Source organism: Rousettus aegyptiacus, unplaced genomic scaffold (assembly GCF_014176215.1).
Source record: "Rousettus aegyptiacus isolate mRouAeg1 unplaced genomic scaffold, mRouAeg1.p scaffold_m13_p_7, whole genome shotgun sequence".
Taxonomy (NCBI): domain Eukaryota; kingdom Metazoa; phylum Chordata; class Mammalia; order Chiroptera; family Pteropodidae; genus Rousettus; species Rousettus aegyptiacus.
The window spans coordinates 38,899,975-38,921,185 of record NW_023416310.1 but is presented as its reverse complement, the minus strand read 5'-3'; the positions used below and the strand labels follow the sequence as shown (position 1 = coordinate 38,921,185).

At 33.5% G+C, this 21,211-nt stretch overlaps 1 protein-coding gene and 1 pseudogene across 3 annotated transcripts in view; one reads left to right on the top strand and one right to left on the bottom strand.

Annotated features, from left to right (window-relative positions):
- Positions 1 to 21,211, top strand: part of USP34 (ubiquitin specific peptidase 34) — a 208,219-nt gene that overhangs the window by 57,762 nt on the left and 129,246 nt on the right. For all 3 annotated transcript variants that reach the window (XM_016129610.2, XM_016129612.2, XM_016129611.2), the window contains exons 6-10: positions 3,476 to 3,543; positions 6,175 to 6,367; positions 7,445 to 7,506; positions 16,677 to 16,758; positions 16,841 to 16,933. In XM_016129610.2, the coding sequence (XP_015985096.2) occupies positions 3,476 to 3,543; positions 6,175 to 6,367; positions 7,445 to 7,506; positions 16,677 to 16,758; positions 16,841 to 16,933 (498 nt within the window). The remainder of the gene's footprint in view (positions 1 to 3,475; positions 3,544 to 6,174; positions 6,368 to 7,444; positions 7,507 to 16,676; positions 16,759 to 16,840; positions 16,934 to 21,211) is intronic.
- LOC107502434 lies at positions 20,569 to 20,800 on the bottom strand (annotated as a pseudogene).

Below are 21,211 nucleotides of genomic sequence, written 5' to 3'. Positions count from 1 at the left end.
CTGATGTTTGGGCCTTGGTGTCGGCTGCGTGGAGCTCACTGCAGTTATGGGCATAGTTGTTCAGGGAACTCGCTGTACCTTTTCCCTGCCCCTTCTTCCTACAGGGAGCTCCCACGGTTGCAAGAGGGAATCTTCTTTATTTCTCTCAGTCCATCACCTGATACCCAGGATTCTGACATGTAGTGGCTCTTATGCACAGATCTGATGCTCAGACGTGCTGATGTGCAGTTTGGGTGTTTTTTGTTGAGTTTTAGGTGTTTAGCTTATTGTTGTTTCAAGGGGAGAGATCTGGGGACGTTTCTCACTATGCCGTGTTTCTCCAACACCCTCTTTTAACCTTTTTAAAAACTTTAAAATATAACATTCATAGAGAAAAGAATACAAAATGATAAGACCGTGATTTATCAAAGTGAGTACTCCATTTAACCACTAACCATACCAAAATACAAAACATTGTTAGCTCCCCAGAAGCCTTTCTTATGATTTTTCTAAGTCACTATCCATCTCTTTGCTCTTAAAGGTAAAGACAATTTATATTTTCATGGTGATCACGTTCCTGATTTTCTTTATAGTTTTATTACCTATGCTGACATCCCTGAACACTATGATCCATTTTCATCTGCTTTGTTAACCACGGAAGTGGAATCACATGCTATACATTCTTTCGTGTCTGGCTACTTTTATTTAATGTTAAAATTTATATTGCATGTAGTTCTATTCTGTTCATTTTCATTGTTGTATTACAGTTCTTTTAAAAATGTACAAACCTCCATTTTACTGGTGATGGACTTTTAGGCTATAAAATTAATATGCTATCAGCATTCCTTGGCATGTCTTTTGGTGCACAAGTGTGTGCATTTTATTTGGATGTATACCTAGAAGTGGAATTTCTTAATCACAGAGTATGCCTATATTTTTATGTATTAATGTAAGATTTTCCTGAGTGATTATATTAATTTACACTCCTACCAGAAATATGAAAATTCTCATTGTGCCACATCCTTGCAAACACCTGGTATTCTAATTCTTAGAGATTTCTAATAGAGGTATAGCAGTATCTCATTGTGGTTTTATTTTGTATTTTTAACGACTAATGAGATTGAGGACTATTTCAGAGGCATATTAGCCATTTGGATATTTTTTGAGAAGTACCTGTTTTAAGTCTTTCACCTGCTTTAAAAATCAAATTGTTTGCCTTTTCCTTACTGATGTGTGGAGATTCTTTATGTTTTGGATATAAGTCATTGGTCTGACATATGTGTTGTTAGTATATTCTTCCACTTTGTGCTTTGCTTTTTATTCTCTTGTGTCTTTTAAGAGCTGTTATTCATCAAACTTAATGGTGTGTAATTTATCAAAAAGATTTTATGGTTAATGTTTCTATTTATGGTTGAAAAAGCATTTCTTACCCTAAGGTCATGAAGATATTTTCCTACAGTCTAAAAAGTTTTATTGCTTTACTTTCACATTTTGATCTACATTTCAGTTGGAATTGATTTTTGTGTATGGTGTGGGTGAGGGATTAAGATTCATTTTCTTTTCTGTATTGACAATCACTGGTCCTAACACTCTTTATAGCAAAAGCAGTACTTTCCCTCTTTTTTCTGCAGTATCACTTTTATCACAAATCATATGTCTTCATGTGCATGGATCTGGGATTTTCTAGCTTATTCTAGAAATTCTAGCTTATTAGTCTGTTTGCTTAATCTCATGTTATTGCTTACCACCTTAATTTCTGGTGCTTTGTAAGATTTGCTGTCTGGTAAAGCAAGGTCTACCTCCCTGTTATTTTTTTTTTAGGTTGAGGTATAATTGACACACAACATTACGTTAGTTTAGGTGTTCAACATAATGATTTGATATTTGTATATATTGCAAAATGATCACAATAAGTCTAGTTAGCATCCAACGCCATTCATAGTTAATAAGTTATTTTTTGTGATGAGAACTTTAAGAATTATTCTCTTAGCCACTTTCAAATTCAAAATACAATATTGTTAGCTTTAGTCACCATATGGTATTACATCCCCATTCCCTGTCATTCTTAAAGAGTGTTTTGTCTCTTGGAACATTGCATTTGGAATCAGAGCCTAAAAGTTCCACACTTAAACTATTTTTGGTTGCATTGAATCTATAGATCAATTTGGGGAGAACTGTCATCTTTGCAATATTGAGTCTTCTAATCTATAAATATGGTAAATGTGTTTTTATTTACATGTTTTGTAATTTCTTTATAATTTCCTATGTTTCTATGTAGAGGTGTTATATATCTTTGTTACATTATTTTAGGCATGTGATATTTTTTGATGCTCTTATAAAGAATATTTTTGAAAAGTTTACTATTTTTCATATATAAAATACATATGTATGCATACTAGTTTATGTATGTGTATAATGTATGTATATTGATTTATTTGTATTAACTTTTAAGCAATAATCTTATAGAAATAGTTAATTCCAAGAAAGTTTATCTGAAAATTATTTAGGATTTCCTACTTACATAATCATATCATCACAGAGTAATCTTGATTTTAATTCTTTCTTTCTAGTCCTATGCTTTTTCTTTAATTTCTTTCCTATTGCACTCTCTAGGTTCTTCAGTTCAAGTTGAATTGAAGACATTTTTGTTTTGTTCCTAGTTTCAGACGGAAAAGTATTTACATTTAATCATTAGAATAGTATTTACTATAGGATTATATAGATCTTTGATTAGAGTACAGCTATACATCACACATTCTGTATTTGCAAATTCGTTTTTAATTTGTATCCCTTGCCTGTGTCAAGGCTTAATAGCTTAGTTTGTTGTTAGATAATTTGCTTAGGAGTTTTATTCTTATGTTTAAATCACTATTTATGTTACTAAAGCTATTATAATGTAACCACATTCAATTTAGAAAAGAGTTGGAATATGGTGCAGAAACCTATTATAACTTAGGCTGGAACTCTGCAATAAGAGCTTAATTCAGTAAATAGTTGATATTGTAATCAGTGTGTGGCTCTATAAAATAAATTTGCCTTAAATGGATATTGATGTGACTAGAAATCAGAGGTAATTTGATATTTTTTAGAAAGAAGGATGAGATGGTTTATTAAAAACTAAGATGATTTATTAAAAAATTAATTTAGCGTTACAGTATTTGGGTTGCTATACCAAAGACGTATAGAGGAGCATGAAGTAAGATGATATTACTTGAGTAGATGATTCTCTCTTTTCAGCAAAAAGCTAATATTAATTTTTCAGATCGATTTTATGTGTGTGTATAGTATATATGTGGGTGTGTGTATATATGAAATGTATATAGGTTAACCTAATCTGATATGGTATAATCCTATTTCTTAGTTTATCATTTTCAAAATAGATAAAATATCTGTAGTTTTAGAGGCAGCAAAATACTAAATTAAGATTCTTGTTAAAAGTGAAAGACACATATTTCACATATTCATTTTACATTGTCATCCTTATGTTTCTTTATAGATTAGAATATGGCTACATATCCCTGCTGTCATGCAGCACATTATTCCTTTTAGGACCTATGTTATCAGGTAAGTTTACAAACTCTTTTCTGCCCGAGTATCAATGTAATACGTTTAAGTGATTTATAACATAGTACAGAATCATACTATTTTAAAGTCCCTTGTACTCATGTTCTCTGGAGAAAAGTTTAATTGACAGTTTGATGTATAGTATTTTTTATGCATACATAGGTTTGTAGTTAATGTTTACTTTTAAAGCAATTTATGTTGGACTTTTTTTTTTTTTACATGAGTATATGGAAAGAATTAAAGAGGTTAACAATGGTTACATGGTATTCCACTATATTCAGTCAACAAATATATGCCAAGTATTATATTCTAAGCACTGAGAACATAGCAGAGAGGAAAATATTTCTTTTTGTGCAGTCTATGTACAAAATAAGTAAATGATACAGTTCATCAAAAAGTGATGAGTATTACAGAGAAAAATAGCAGCAAAGGTGGATTGAGAGTTGTGGAGGGTAGGTAATAATTTTAAATACTGGAATAGAGAAGGTCTCATTGAGGATGAGGTGACAGTTAAGTTTTGTAAGTCTTGGCCTAGGAAGGAAACCTATGAAAAGGATAGAGAAAGAATTGTATTCATTAGACTTAGAGTTTGAACCATTAAGAGTTCTAAGGTTGTACTTCTTGATAAGTTCTTTATACTTATTCATTTCAAATATTTGAGTGCCTTCTAATTTCCTGTTACTGTTCAAGTTGTTGGGGAAAGTGTCAGGAAAATAAACAGACAATGACAAATGTTCTGCAAGTAAGGTAATGTGCTAGGGAATATAATATGAACCTTTTTGAAAGGTGGCATCTGAAGAACATGAATCAGCTAATCAAATGATAATTAGAAGGACATTTCAGTTAGCAGGAATATAAAGGCATAGGCTTTGAAGTTGGAAAGAATATGACATATTAAAGAAACTAGAAGCAGACTTGTATGGAATATAGTATGTAGGTATAATTATGAGTTTGGATAAGCAGGGGCAGATCGTTCAAGACCTTCAAACCATTGTAAGGAGTTTGGATTTAATTTTAGCAATGGAAATCTATTGAAGGGTTTTAAGCAGATGAGTCATGATAGTTTTTAAAAGATTACTTTGGCTTTTAAGTGGATCGTAAATTATAGAGGAGTTGAAGTAGAGAAGATAGGAGACCAATTGAAAGGTTAATGTATTAGTCCTGGAAAGAAATTATGGTTACTTGCGCAAGGATTATTTGTGGAGATTTTTGAAAATCAAATGATATAAGTAAAAATGAAACCAAGATTGATGATTGTGGAGTTTAAGGAAAAGGGTAGTATCATGGATGAAATTTAGCCCTCACCCTCCAATTTCTCTTTCATGCTGTAGGTGTCATTAACTGAGATGTGAAAGACTGGGAGAACTTAAAGACTTAATTTTGATTCACCTTTGGGATGTTAAGTAGCACTGGCAAATTTGGAGTTATAAGCCTGTGATTCAAAACATCATTAATTTAGGAATTGTTGCATAAAGACAGGACTTAAAGACCATGGGAGTGAACAAGGTCACCTGGGAGGAAAATGTAGAAAGAGAATAGAAATAAGCCTAGGATGGACCCCTGTGTCCCTTTTTTGCTGGGTAAAATCCACTCCCCGCCCCCCCCCACCCCCCCGCCCCCGGTTTGAAATAACAGCTATTTATTGTTTCTCACGGTCCTCTGGTTGGTTAGTTCTTCTGGTTTGGGCTGACTTGGCTGGAACTGGATGCTTTAAGGTAGCCTCACTCATATGTCCTGTGGCTGGCAGGGTGATTGATTGGTTTTGGTGTGTGTGTGTGTGGTGGGGGGGCTCATGTGTATCTTGCAGTTGGCTAGATGTCATTTGGGGTATTGACCCCAACTCTGTCTTTCATCCAGCAACCTAACCTGAGTCACTTTTCTTTGTGGTGGAATAGTTTCCAGCAAGAGAGGACAAGCTCAAAGGCTTTTCAGACTTCTGCTTATGTCACATCTCTTGATGCCCCATTGGCCAAAGGAAGTTTGAGGGCAAAACTCAGAATCAAGGAAGTTAAGAACTAGATGACACCTGTTGATGAGAAGAGTGGCAAAGTCACATAAATACTTTTGTATAAAGTGATTGGAGGAATATGGGGTCTTTTTGCAATCTATTATAAGCTCAGAGGAACCCTAATGTTGAAAGATTGGATAGAGAAGAGCAACCAACTAAATAGAATAGGCAGGACTCGAGAGGAAAACCAGTGGCTTGTGATTTTTGGAAGCCAAAAAAGAATAATGTTTAAAACATACACATTTGAAAGAATTTTGGCTTTGTAGGGGAGTAAATATATTGTTTATATGAAATTAGTTGAAATTTACTAAAGCAGATGCTGTATACATGATAGGTATTAGAGAAGAGTAAAGCTTTACTGGAGGTGAATCCTATGTTAAATGATTTGACTCTGTAGTTGCTGATTTAAGTTGGCTTCTCAGCAAAGGACGCACTGCTATAGGTCATAATCCTTGAAGCATCACTTAAAATGTTTTAAATTGAGATTGTTAATCCCAGGATGCCAGGTTCTACTATTCTAAACATTTTGGAGGCATGGGTCAAAGGAATATTATTGAATCATTGAATGGTTTTTAGAAAGATTTTGCAAGTTTTTTATATGTTTTATTTCTGAAACATTTCAGGTATTTATGCAAGCTCTCTGATCAGGAGTTAAGACAGAGTGCAGCTCGCAACATGGCTGACTTAATGTGGAGCACAGTGAAAGAACCATTGGACACGACGTTATGCTTTGATAAAGAAAGCCTAGATCTTGCTTTCAAGTACTTTATGTCACCTACTTTGACTATGAGGTTGGCTGGACTAAGTCAGATAACAGTAAGCTATATTTGCTTTATTTTTGGTCATTTTTTATTCACCTTTCAGACTATCATCATCACCATAAGAATACCTACCACGTATGGAGCATTTAACCATATACCAGGCATTGTGCTAAGTATTTTACATGTATTACTTCATATGGTCCTTACAAATAGTTTTTGTATTTTCCATGTTTTAAATATGAGAGACTGAGGCTTAGATTTAGAAGGATTTATAGCTTAGGTGTTTTTGATTTCAGGGTCCTTCTTCGTCACTGTTTCTTTTTTAACTCTTCAGTTTACATTTAGAGAACAATTTTTTCAGACCAATTTGGAAATTATAAGTAGCTACTTAATTCATTATCCAGCCAGAAGCCACAGATTAATTGGCCATAGGCCAAATTCGACTAACAGAAATGTTTTGTTTGGTTTGCACAGTAGCAAATACTGTTTAAATAGGGAGAAGTCGTTATTATTGGCTTCTCTTGTGGGGTGAAGAGGAAGACCTGATATTTTTAAAATCTTCTTGCATAACAACAATTTCTTAGAGCTAGGTAGTTAGTTGTAGTCTATAGAATGGATACACTTCCTCTGGTTTACCAAGGTCTTTGTTAGCTTTATTCCTTTATTTTACTCTTGTTCTTGTGTTGTGGTTCTTTTGAAATAGCTAGACTTTACCCATGTATTGGACTTTGAAAATACAGAAAATACTTGTTAAACCATTTTCCCAAATTAAATCTAAAGTGTTATCTACAGGGCCTTTCCCGAAATTCTATGCCTAGTGATGCATTATTGATGCCTTACATCAGATTTTTGTGTTTTTCCCTTATTTGGTTTTGTTTTCTGTAGGTTATGTAGTATAATAAAGCATAAGTAGTACTTGTGGAATTAATTTACTTAATGTTTTAATATGAAAAAGGAGATAGCTAGACTCAAAGGTGTGTATGTGTGTATCTGGTTATCTATCTTAAAATTTATAATTTTGGTCTGGTTATTGATTATGACTTATAAATATCAAACCATGTTTCTTGACCATTGCTAACATATACAAGAGTAATTTTTGGAAAAAACTTTTAATTTCATTTTCTAATTATAGAATCAACTTCACACCTTCAATGATGTGTGCAATAATGAATCATTGGTATCAGACACCGAGACGTAAGTAGGAGCATTTTTTATACATAAGTAATACCATTTTAATTTGTGGCTATCTACATGGTAAATATAATTATGGATTTGATTGAAGTGTTTATTAGAAATTTTTTGCCTCGTGGCTTCATTTGTATACTTAATAAGCTCTCAGAGTAATATATTGGAACATTTCATGTTTTTAAAACATATGTCAACATTTGGACAAAATACAAAAGAATACTATTTATATAGTAAATATGGTAGTAAAGAATATGGTAGTGATAGTTTCAGAAAGCACACCCGATGCAGAAAAAGAAAAGACTTTATTCAGTATATCTTATGGGGAAAACCAATTTAATGATGCTCATATATGAAAAGTATTTTTATAGCTTAGGGATTTTCACGTTCTTGGAAATATTTATTCCATTTAGTTGTCCTTCCAGTATAGGAATCAGTTTTCTGATCTTAGTTGGACAGTAATATATTCTGCTTGAACAGAGTTATAAAGTTAAGGCTTTAGAAAATTTTTTAATTATATGAATGAATCATAGTTTTGCTTTACTTTAACTTTTGTGCATTAATCTTAGTTCTGCCCTATGGAGGTAATCTCAGTTTTACCCAGCTCTTGATGAATTTGAAAACTAGAAACTATGTCTCTTTACTCTTATTCAGGCTAAAGAGTTGTTATTCCTCCAATTTTTCTTCATAAGGTATGGTTTTTAGATTACCAGAGCAATCATTTACCTGCGGCAACATTTTTTGTCAGTGGTTCCCTTAAAATGTTTTGTCCAGAATTGGTCATAGGTTTATAAATTCTGGGTTATACTAGGAGTGTTACTTTATATTTTCAGGACATTATATAGACTATACCCAATATATGTAAAACTATAGCTCTGGATTTCCATTTGACCCCTCAATGCTCCCCCTTCTCCCACAACACTACCTAATAAAATCTTAAAATTGTCAATGTAGAAAAAAAATAACCCCACACATCCCGGCTGGGATATGTTTATGTTGCTGAAACAGTTGATTTATAGTAAGAAGGAACTTCATTTAAAAACGTATAAGGAATATACATCCTATGGAATGGTTAAGAGGGAAGAGAATAAAAGTTTTGAGACTAATAGTAGAGACAGTTCAAGTTGGGTAGAGAAGGGTGTGTACAGTGTGAGAAAATTGAAGCAAATAGAAAAAGAGTGATAATTGTTGGGGCCTGTGAATTGGGTCTTTTTAAGCAGTTTTATTAAGGTACAGATACTGTATGTATATATCATAAATGTCACCCGTTTGAGTTTGATTCATGTTGTGGTGTAAATCGTTACTTCATTGTTTTTTTATTGCTGAATAGTATTACATTATGTAGATATAACACAATTTGTCTATCCATTTACCAGTTGATGGATATCTTGATTGTTTCCACTTTTTGGTTAGTATGAATAATGTTCCTTTAAACATTTATGTAGTCTTTTTGTGGTCATCCGTTTTCATTTCTCTTGGTAGATACCTAGGAGTATAATTGCTCATTTGTATGGTCATTTTATGTTTAACTTTTAAAGAAACTGTCAAAATGTTTCCCAGTATACCTGCATTATTTTATATTCTCACCATCATTTATTATCTGCCTTTTTGATTATAGCCATTCTAATGAGTGTGAAGTGGTATTTCATTATGGTTTTAATTTGCATTTCCCTGATAACTAATGGTATAGAACAGCTTTTTGTATGTTAATTATTCATTCTATTTCTTCGTTGGTGAATTGTTTGTTCACCTTTTTGCCCAGTTTTAAATTGGGTTATTTGTATTCTTTTATGGACTAGCATATGATCTGTACTGCAGAATGTTTGAGTGTGCTTAAGAAGACTTTTTATTCGGTTATTGTTATACGGACTGTTCTGTGGATGTCTCTTAGGTCCAATGAGTGTGTAGTATTGTTTGTCTTCTATATTCTTGTTAAATTTTTGCCTGTTCTGGCCATTATTAAAAGTTGGATATTGAAGTTTCCAAAACCAATCGATACCAAGGTATCTAGGAGTTGACCCTCACTTTGTGAGTTACCCTACTTGCTGCAATTTATTTGTAATCCTAAAATCAATACTTGTGCTTTTACTGTGATTTGTGGAAATGCACAGAGAAGTAAAAAATTTGAGTCTCCCAACATGCACATTCTCAACTGAAGTCAGGGCAGTGCACTGTGTTCTTGTTTTAGTGTTGATACAGACATGACCAGAGAATGAAAATGATAGACAGTGCAGTGTAGTGCAAGAAGCTCTGGCTCTGGGACCAGTTGGAGGGGATATGAATCCCAGCTATATAGCACCTTTTAGTGGGGCAAGTCACCTAAGCACTTTTGAACCTCATTTTCTCTTTTGTAAAATGGAGAAAGTAAAATCAGTTGAGATAAGTTGTTTTTAGGATTTAAGATTCAAAGTTTCATAAAAAATAGCTAATGCAGTATAGCTACTTTATAGACTATAACTGCTATGAGTAACAAGAATTGACTGTATTGGTTGTCTTTTTCTCGCTTCAGTTTTATTACACACACACACATACACACACACACACACACACGAGCACGTGCGAATACTATTTAGCCATAAAAAAGAATGAAATTTTGCCATTATGACAAAATGGGTGGACTTTGAGGGCATTACACTAAATGAGATAACTCAGACAAAGACAAATACTTTATGATCTCACTTATATGTGGACTTTAAAAAAACAAAACAAAACAAAAGACCCCGAAGCTCATAGACACAAAAAACAGATTGGTGTCGTCAGAGGCAAGGGTGGGAGGCAAAATGGGTGAAGGGGTCAAAAGGTACAAACTTCAGTTATAAAATAAGTTAGGGGTATATTATATAGCATGATGACTATAGTCAATACTGTATTGCGTATTTGAAAGCTGGTAAGTGAGTAGATCTTAAAAGTCTTCATCACAAGGGGAAAAAAAAGTTTTATAACTATATATGGTAACGAACGTTAACTAGATTTACCGATGATCAATACTTAACATATATATACAAGTATTGAATCATTATGTTTTACACCTAAGACCATTATGTTACATGTCAGTTACCTCATTAAAAAAATGAAGTTTTTTAAAAAAGAAGACTTAATAAAAGAAAGCAATACTGAGATATAGAGAACCAAAATAGCATAAAAATAAGAGGTTCTGTTCATCACTCTGGCGACCACATCAAAGTTGTGATGGAAACAAGGAGCAGCAGCAGGGAAAAATCACCTGGAATCTTGATGAACAAGCCATACAACTAGAGAGAAGTCCAAGAAATCACCCTGCAGTGGCAGAAGGTAGGATGGGGCAAGGACGCGGGGCTGCCCGGTCTTCATCAGCTGAGCGAGAAGAAGGCTATGGCAGCAGCAGAAGCCTCTTAAAGGAGCCGTGTCTGTGAGTGGATTTTCCTGGTGACAGACCTGCTTGCTCTGAGCACCAGTACCGATTCAGCTACATGCAGGGGGCACCAAGGACTTATAGGGAGACATTGTCATAGTGAGGGCTGAGGTGAGACTCGCTCTGTACAGAAGTGCCTGAGGTATCCATTGTTCCCTGTTGAGTCCTCCCCCTTACCAGTGTGCCAGACACAGCACTGCTTAGCCCTGACATCATCAAACTGGATAACATAGGTCGCTTTGCTCAGAGGATTCCCTGAAACCCCGCCTCCCCCAACTCACAGCCCCACCCAAGCCACATCTAGGTGTATCCTCAGCGAGTCAGGTGCTCCTTGCTGAGCAGTGCCTAGACTCACAGTGGAAGCAGCTGGCCTCTGTTTCTGGTGTGGCCACTTGAGGCAACTATAAACTCAGCATCTGCTGAATCTTAACAGTGGCCCTGGAGGGGCAGAGGCTTGGGCTAAATTTTGCCTGCAGCTGAACCCCTCTGTACACTTGCTTCACAAATCCATACTAATAAGATTGAGAGACTTAGGAGCTTTGCTTAGTACTTAGAAATAGACACGGAAAGGCAGCCACAATGGGAAGACAAAGAAGCAGAAACCATATGAGAGAATAGAACAGAGATTCAGATATAATGGAGTCAAGTAATATAACAGATGCAGAGTTCAAAATACTGGTTATAAAGATGCTCAATGAACTTTTGTGAAGTGTAAATAAATTCAGTGAGAACTTCAACAAAGAGATAAAAATGGAAATTATAAAAGAGAACCAGTCTGATATGAAAAACACATTATCTGAGATGAGAAGTATATGAAGTGGAATAAACAAAGGAATAAACAGTGAATAAAAAAGGATCAAATGCCCTATCTAGAGGACGGGAAAGCCAAGGACACTCAATCAGAATGGCAAGAGATAAGATGCCAAGACTATAAAAATAATTTAAGAAAAATATGAGACACTGTTAAGGGTCTAAAAATCCATCTGATAGGCATAATTAAAAAAAATCAAAATGTTGAACAACTGTTTGAAGAAATAATGATGGAAAACTTCCCTAACCTGGTGATGGAAATGGACATAAAGCCCTAGGAAGCTCAGAATTCCAAAAATCAGGGATCCAAAGAGGCCCACACCAAGACACATAATTAAAATGCCAAAGGTTAAATACAAAGAAAGAATATTAAAAGCAGTAAGAGAAAAAGAGTTACTTATAAGGGAACACTCATAAGACTCGCAACTGATTTCTCAAAAGAAACTATGCAGGACAGAAGGACTTGGCAAAAAATATCGACGGGATGAAGACCCAGGATCTACAACCAAGAGTAATTTATCCAGCAAAGCTATCATTTAGAGTTGAAGGATGGATGAAGAGCTTCCCAGACAAAAATAAGCTAAAGGAATTTATCACCACCAAGCCAATATTACAGGAAATGTTGGAGAGACTTCTTTAAGAAGAAAAAACATGTATCAAAAACAGAAATAAAGAATGGTAACAACTACATTCGTATAAACAAGTACCTCAAATGGAAAAGAATTAAGTGCTCCAACTAAAAGAGTGGCTCAATGGAAAGGAAAACAAGACCCCTAAATGTCGCCTACAAGAGACTCACTTCAGATTAAAAGACACACACAGACTGAAAGGAAGGAGATGGAAAAATACTGCTTTGATGGACCTAGAGGTATTTAAGTCAGACAGAGAAAGATAAGCACTATATGATTTCACTTATATGCGGAATCTAAGAAATAAAAGGAACAAACTACTCAAAAACAGACTCAAAAATAATGGACAATTTGGTGACGGACAGAGGGGATGGAGGTTTGTGGGGGCTGGGAGGATGAGGTGAAGGGTTAAAAGAATACAAATTAGTAGCTGATGAATTGTCACAGGGAGGGAGAGTGGTGGGGAGCATTGGCATAGGGAATGCAATTTGTATGAATACGTTGGCTAGGTTGGAGGGTCAGGGGAGGGAGCAACTGGGATTGTTTTACAAACTATATAGATGCCTGACCAATGTATTGTATACCTGAAACTAATTAAAATAAATCATTTTTTTAAAAAGCAATACCGAGAGACAATTTTAATACCCACATGAGAGCCATGTCTCTTTTTTCAGAGGAAGTGAGTTGGGGGATCTGTGATGGCCTTTTTATATAAAGGGAGGAGCCTCCTTTGCATTGCTCTGGTGGAAGTGGGAATTTCAGAACAAATCTTAGTTCTGTGAAACATCTGTCTTTAAAGGAGTTCTGCAAATGGATTATAGTATACATTGTGTACCTAAAGTTGTTATATAAGATTTGCATTTAATCAAACTCTCTGTCGTCTTCCAGTCAAAGGCAAACAGTAAGTTGTGTTATTGCCCTAAGTTATTCTTCTAAAGTGAACCACTCTAGGATGCACTTAATGTTAATGACATAGTCTTTTTACTCATTAAAAGCAGGGGGTGATAACAATTTAAAAGAGGGTTCAGGGGTTCAGTATTAGCTAGTTCAGTTCAGCGACTTCATAGAACGTAAGCGCCATGAGTAACAAGAACTGCCTTTATTGTTTGTCTTTTTGTCCCTTCATTTCTTTGGGTTTTGGGACATTTTTGTTAGGTTCATCTATGTTTATAGTTGTTCCTTATCATTTCATTCTTTTGTCATTAAAAAATATTCCTCTTTGTTTCTTTTAAATATTTTTTTGGCTTAAAGAATATTTTGTCTGATGTTAGTATAGCCCCTGTAATCTTATCATGCTTATTACTGTTGTGGCATCTTTTTCCAGTCTCTTACTTCCACCCTTTTGTGTTTTGGGATCTAAAGTATATCTCTTGAAGGCATTATATCGTTGGATAAAAAAAAAAAAAAAAAAATCTAGTCCTACATTCTCTGCTTTGTGATTGGATTATTTAATTCTTTATCCGTTAATGTTTATGTAGCTGGGTTCATGCCTGCCATTTAGCCTTTGGTTTTCTATATGTCTTCCATCTTTAATTTTTCCTTTATTGCCTTATTTTGCAATATGTAGGTATGTCCTAGTATACCATTTTAATTCCATTGATTTTTTTATTTTAAAAATTATTTTCTTAGTGATTGCTCAGTGAGTACAATATGGATCTTAATTTATTACTGTCTACTTCAGATTAATAACTTAATTTTAGTAAAATATGGAAACATTGCTCTAGTATAGCTCTATTTCTTTGTTTCTAATCAGAGGTCAGCTGTTAATCTTACTGTGGTTTCCTTATACATGCTTAGTTCTTTTTCGCTTGCTGGTTTCAAGATTTTTCTCTTGGTCTTTGGCTTTTAACAATTTAACTGTGGGGTGTCTAAGCATGGATCTCCTTGTGTTTGTCCTAGTGGAGTTTGTTGTCATTTTTGAATGTGTAGATGAAAATTTTTCATCAAATTTGAGACGTTGTGGCTATACTTCAAAATTTTTTTCTGTTCCTCCACTTTTTCTGGGAGTATCATTGTATGTATGTTTGCAGAGCCCTGAATGGTTGTTATTGATAACGTTATCTAGTTTTATGCTTGCTTGGTTATAATTACAGTTCTTAGATATTATAAAAGTCTCTGGTCTCCTTTTAATGTCTTTTAGGAAACTGAAAGAATGAAGTGTATTTCTTAAAATTATTTTTGGTTGAAATTTTTTGTGTGCTGTGCAAATCTGAGGGTTGCATCATGGATTTTTAGCTTCTCTAGGGCAATCTGGAAATAGGTAAAATATATCAGTAGTTTTATTTTAATAGTTTACCTTTTGAGGTCCATATATCTAATTCATAGCTTTTCAAACAATTTTTGAAATAAGTTTTTTATTGAGTATAATTCTTCTATGGATAAACAAAAATTATTCAATATTTTTATGTTAATTTAGATGAAAAAATTTGAAATTTTTTACTGCACATTCTACTTCAAAATCTGTTTTCTTCTACCTACAATATACCTGTCACCACTTTTTTTTTAATTAAATGTTTCTCTATAATTGTTAAAATTTTTTTTAAAGAAATAGAGAATCTGAATAGGTCTATATTAAAGAAATTTAATTGAAAATTTATAACAGAAATCACCAGGTCCAGATATGTTCATTTATGAATTCTACCAAATATTTAAGGAAGAAATTACACCAGTTCTTGGCAGTTTCTTTCAGAGGATAGATGCAGAGGGAATCTTGCCTTATTCTTTGAGGCCAGCATGAACCTAATTCTAAAACAAGAGAAAGACATTATAGAAAAAGAAAATTTCATACCAATATTTTTCATGAACATAGAGGCAGAAATCTTCACAAAATATTAACAAATCATATCTAAGAATATATTTAAAAAGTTATATACCATGACCAAGTGAGCTTTATCACAGATATTGAAGGCTAGTTCAACATTTCAAAATCAGTTTAAGTAATCCATCATATCAGTAGGCTAAAGAAGAAAAATCATAAGATCATATAAATAGATGCAGAAAAAGCATTTGACTAAATTACTCATTTGTGATAAAAACTCAGTAAACAAGAAATAGAGGGAAACTTCCTCAGCCTGATGAAGAACATCTACAAAAAACCTACAGCTAACATTATACTTAATGGAGAGAAGCTCAGAGCTTTTTCACTAAGATCAGGAAAAAGGAAGCGGTATCCCTCTCACCACTGCTTTTTCAACATGTTGCTAGAAGTCCTACCTATTGCAGTAAAGCAAGAAGGGAAAATGAAAGGTATACAGAATGGGAAGGAAGAAATAGAACTCTTTGATTGCAGATAACATGATCATCTATGTAGAAAATCTGAGAGAACTGACAAACTTGTGGAGCTAATGAGCAGTTACAGCAATTAGGATATAAAGTTAATGAACAAAAGTCAGTTACTTTCCTGTATACCAGTAGTGAACAAAAGGAATTTAAAATTTAAAACATGATATCGTTTACATTAGTACCACAAAAATGAAATACTTAGGTATAAATCTAACAAGATATGGACAAGATATATATGAGGAAAATTATAAAACTCTGATGAAAGATACCAAAAAGAACTAAATAAATGGAAACATATTCCTCATCAATGGATAGGAAGGCTTATAACTGTAAAGATATTAGTTTTCCCAATTGGATCTATAGATTCAGTACAATCTCAGTCAGAATCCCAGAAGATTATTTTGAGGATATCAGTAAACTGATTCTAGTTTATATGAGAGGCAGCACACCCAGAATAACCAACATAGTATTGAAAGGAAAAGCACAAAGTTGGAGGCCTGACACTACCCTACCTACCTTCAAGACTTATTGTAAATATTGTCAAGACTCATATAAATATAGTTCACTGATTTTTGACAAAGGAGCAAAGATAGTCCGATGGAGCAAGGATAGGCTTTTCAGTAAGTAAATGGTGCTGAAACAATTGGACAACCACATCCTCCTTCATCAGGGAAATGCAAATTAAAAGAACAGTGAGATTTCATTACACACCTATTAGAATGGTCAAAATTCAGCACACAGATAACACCAAATGCTGACAAGGGTGTGGAGCAGCATTGCTGGTGGGAATGCAAGAAGGCATCAGTCACTTTGGAAGACAGTTGTTACCCTAACTTTCCAGATTATTTTTTGCTTGTTTATAAAGTCAGGTAATATTACCATGTCTTATATTTTATTTGTTATTCTTTAATTCAGTTGTATATAATCTAAACATTTAATTGTATATAATCACTTCTTTATAATTTGTATGAGAACAAATGTTTTTCAACTGTGTTGCCTTTTAGATATGGGCAAGAATGAGGCTAATATTTTTTCATGTATTAACTATTTTTATTATTTGGTTTTAGGTCCATTGCAAAAGAACTTGCAGACTGGCTTATAAGCAACAATGTAGTAGAGCATATATTTGGACCAAATTTACATATTGAGGTTCGTGGATGATTACATGACTTCTGTGTTCTATTAAAGAGAAGCATATTTTTAGAGATTAACTATAATTTTTTCTTTCCAGATTATCAAACAATGCCAAGTGATTTTGAATTTTTTGGCAGCGGAAGGGCGACTGAGTACTCAGCATATTGATTGCATTTGGGCTGCGGCACAGGTAATATTAACAATTCTCATTATATGTTCTAAGTGCTTTAATACTCCCCTATGAGGTAAGTTGTTATTATCCTCATTTTATAGCTAAAGAAACTGAGACCTAAAGTTGGGAATGGAACCTGTGAAGTCTGGCATCAGAATCCATATCTTACTACTGTACTACTGGTAAAATTGAAGTAAATGAATTAATCTATTGGAGATTTTTGATGAACCATCTTGCCAGGGTACCATTTAAGAGACATTTCCTGTAATTTTTATTTATATAATGAACCCTTCTAGCCCGAACATTGTACTGGTATATTTCTTTTCTATTTTTTTATTTATTTAATTTTTTGAATAGGCATATACTCACATGGTTCAAAATCTAAAAGTAAATATAAAAGGGTACGTATGTTACAGATTCCAGTCCCACCCCCCACCCCCACACCCCTGCCCCTGTGTCCTGGGCATGTCCTTATTCTCTCAGGGGCATCATGGATTTTCTGTTCAAATGGCTAATTGTTAATGCTGTTCCCTTGTCTTCCTCTTTTCCATAAATGTTGCATACTAGAAAGACTTGGCTTTTTTCACTTACTTTATCCTGGAGATAATTTCATATCAATATATAAAACACTTTTTTTTTTAAGTATTTTTTTTTAAAAAGTATCTTTCATTGTATACATGTTTCATAATTTATTTAACCAATTCCCATTCAAAGAAATTATTCTTTTTCTAGTCGTTTCTATTATACGCATACATTAAGTACCTTCTAACATATTCATTTTTTCTATGTGCAAAGTTACTGTGTAGGATAAATTTCTACTTATAAATAGAATTGTTAGATTAAAGCATATGCGTGGTTTACTTATAGTAAATAATGGTGTGAGGGCGGACTTTCCCCTTATCCTCCTTAATACATTCTGTCCTGAAACTTCTCAATATTTGTTAAACTGATTGGTGAAAAATGATATTATTGATTTTTAAAAATAATTAGGATGACATTGGTTAATAAAGTTATGTTTCAAGTGTACAATTCTATAATACATCATCTGTATATTACATTCTGTGTTCATCACCCAAAGTCATATCTCCTTCCATCATATATTTGATACCCTTTTCTACCACCCCTCGACCATGTAACCACTAAGCTGTTGTGTCTATGAGTTTTGTTTGTCTTGTTTGTTGTTTTCAGTTTTATATCCCACATATGACTGAAATCATATGGTTCTCAACTTTTTCTTTCTGACTTATTTCACTTAGCATGATCATCTCAAGATCTCTGTTATCACAAATGGCAGTATTGTCATCTTTTCTACACACACACACACTACATCTTTATTCGGTTATCTGCTTCATTGATGTTTTAAACTTACATTTCTTTTACAAGAATCAGGTTGCAAATTTTGTGTTTAAGAGACATTTTCGTGTTCTTTTTTTGGGAATATCTGTTTATAGTCTTTGCCATTTATCAGTTGCTTTATTTGTTTTCTTTTTCATACGAGATCTTTAATGAAATTGGGCTTTGGTGTGTGTTATGAGTTATGACTATATTCTACTGTGATGTTTTTTGCTTTGCTTAAGGTGATTTTTGCTGTTTAGTTTTTAAGTTTATGGCTTCAAAGTTGTGGTTACTTTCTTTTTTATGGCCTGTGGATTTGAAATACCTTCTCCACTACAAGATAAAAGAAAATGCTCTTTTAGTTTTTTCCTTTACATTTTCTGTTTCAGTTTTATATTCTAATTAATCTTGGATCAATTAGAATTTATCTTGATTTAAGGTGTCATGTGTATATCCAACTTTTTTTTTTTTTATACATAGTTGTTCCTGTTTTATTTGTTCAGTAACTCTTTCTCTTTGTGATTTGAGATACTGATTTATCTTGACTGGGTCAATTTCTGGACTTTGTAGACTGACCTATTGGTATATCTAGTCATCACCTATTGGTATTGGTAAACTTATTCCCTGCAAACTGGCCACCCGATTTTATAAAGCTTTTTTGTTGCATAGCTTTGCCCATTCTTTTATGTATTGTTGGTGGCAGCTGCTTCCACACTGCAATGGCAGGGTACCGTACTTGTAACAAAGACCCACAGTCCTAAAATATTTACTGTAATATAAGTTACCTTAACTTACCATCCACAGTCCTAAAATATTTACTGTCTGGCCCATCAAGAAAATTATTTGCTGATCCCTGGGTTTGGACTAATGACTTTACTTTTTTCCCATGTGTCTTTGTGATATTTTTAAATGTCAGGTAGGGCTGGTCTTTCCTCTTTATATCTTTTAAAGAATTTTTCTGTCTCATTTATTTTTCCATATGAATTTTAGCATTGACTTATTCTTTAAAAGTGCTGTTTTTAATTTGAGGAGAGTCGAAGTTCTTTCTTTCTCTACAAAGCATGAATACCATTTGCTTTCATTTGTATCATTCAGCATTTCAGAGTTACTTGTATATAGATTTTATTTCATGTTTATTTTTAGGAACTTTAATTTTGCTATTACAATAGCAATTTCCTCATTATACTTTCGTGCATTATTTTTGTTTCTTTGATTATATTTAATGATCACTACATATATGCATAAGCTTTCTAAAATATATAAGCATTTTCAAGTTTTCGATTATGTGCCTTGTTACTTAATTAGATTGGTTGTAATTTTTCAGTACAATTTTTGACTTTGATTTTTAATATGATATCATATCACTACATTTTAACAAGTTAAAGAAACAGTTCATATTTCAGAGTAAAGGGAAATTTTCTTTCAGAAAGTCTGAACGTGTTACTCTTTTTAGTAGACATAAAATTTTTATTTTGTTCACAGCAAGACCAGCAAAATATTTTAAGTAATATAGAATAAATAACTAGAAATGGGGAAGCATTATTCTTTATTGAAACTGAAATTCATCAAATCGATAATGAATATAGTATGTTAGAAATTTTAGCATTTTATCCTCGCAAAACTGTGGTACTATTTGCAATAACTTAAAACATCTTTAGAAGATTATTTAACAAGATAAAATAAATATGTTTTATGGGTTATTTTAATTTGGGTGTTTCTGTGGTTATTGCTTTACTTTTGAATCTATCATAGATTTAGAAGATCAGGAAATTTTACATTTTGAGTTCTTTTAATTCAAGCACCTACTATAACTGCTTTCAAAGTGTCCAATGTTGGTCGATTTCATCCAGTCTTACCTGCGTCTTTCTTTCCTTCCCTCTGAAATAAGTTTCTTTTTTAAACACAACATACAAACTTGATTTTATTTCATTATTTATTTATTTATTTTTTACGGCATGTGTTACCTGGTTTATTTCAAGATTGTTTGGTATTATTTTCTGTCTGAGCACCCCTCATTTCGGAAGGCCATCATACACACCTACCTGCTGCTGCCACAAACTTTTTTTAACAAAAGTAACAGGCAAAGTCAAATAGGTTCTTATATGAAGAGAAAAACTGACTAGAAGAAATTTTATCTTAAACACCTTACAGTAACCTACTTGCAGTTGCATTTAACTGAGCTCTGTTGCTGTAAAGAATACAACTCATGTAGATACGGATGAAAGATTTATACATTTTTTAAGTAGTCACTGACTACTTACCTTATATAAATATACATTAAATTTGGAAAAGATTAATTGACGATCCCCAGATATACTTCATTTTTGTTGATCTTTTGGAAGATGTCATCTAAAGAGAAGAATATGTGGTTCTGGTTCATGAGTAATGTAATGAACCCATCCTAGACTCTCTTGGACACCAAATTTCTCCTCCTCCTCTTCATGGATTTGGGGTACTTGTTTGAAAAGTACTCTGGGTAACATGATATGTCAGTACTCATAGTGCTCAAGGAGGAACTTAATCTGAGTAGTAGATCTGCTTGTAGGCCATCCTGTTGGCAGGTGGGTAGTGGGGTGATGGAATGAGAAGAGTGGGTGCAGTGGACAGAAAGTCTGCTTATGGCCAAAGCAGCAATTTAGCTGCAACCTGGAATAAGTTTTTGAGATCACTTTGCTCATTTGAGACAGACAGATACACGCGATTCACTTAGTAGTTATGGATTGGCTATTGCTCTCTTCATTGTTTGTATCACAGCTCTTAAGATGGGATCTAAGGAAAAAACAGAAAGGTGAATAGACAGAGGTGACACATGGGAAGCATAGCAAAGGAAGTGCAAATAGTTCATAAATATTTGAAAAATGCTTATCTTTGTTTATAATTATAGGTTCAAATAACAATATATTTTCATGTATTGGTTAATAATATGTTTAATAATATACTGTATTGACTGAAATGTGGTAT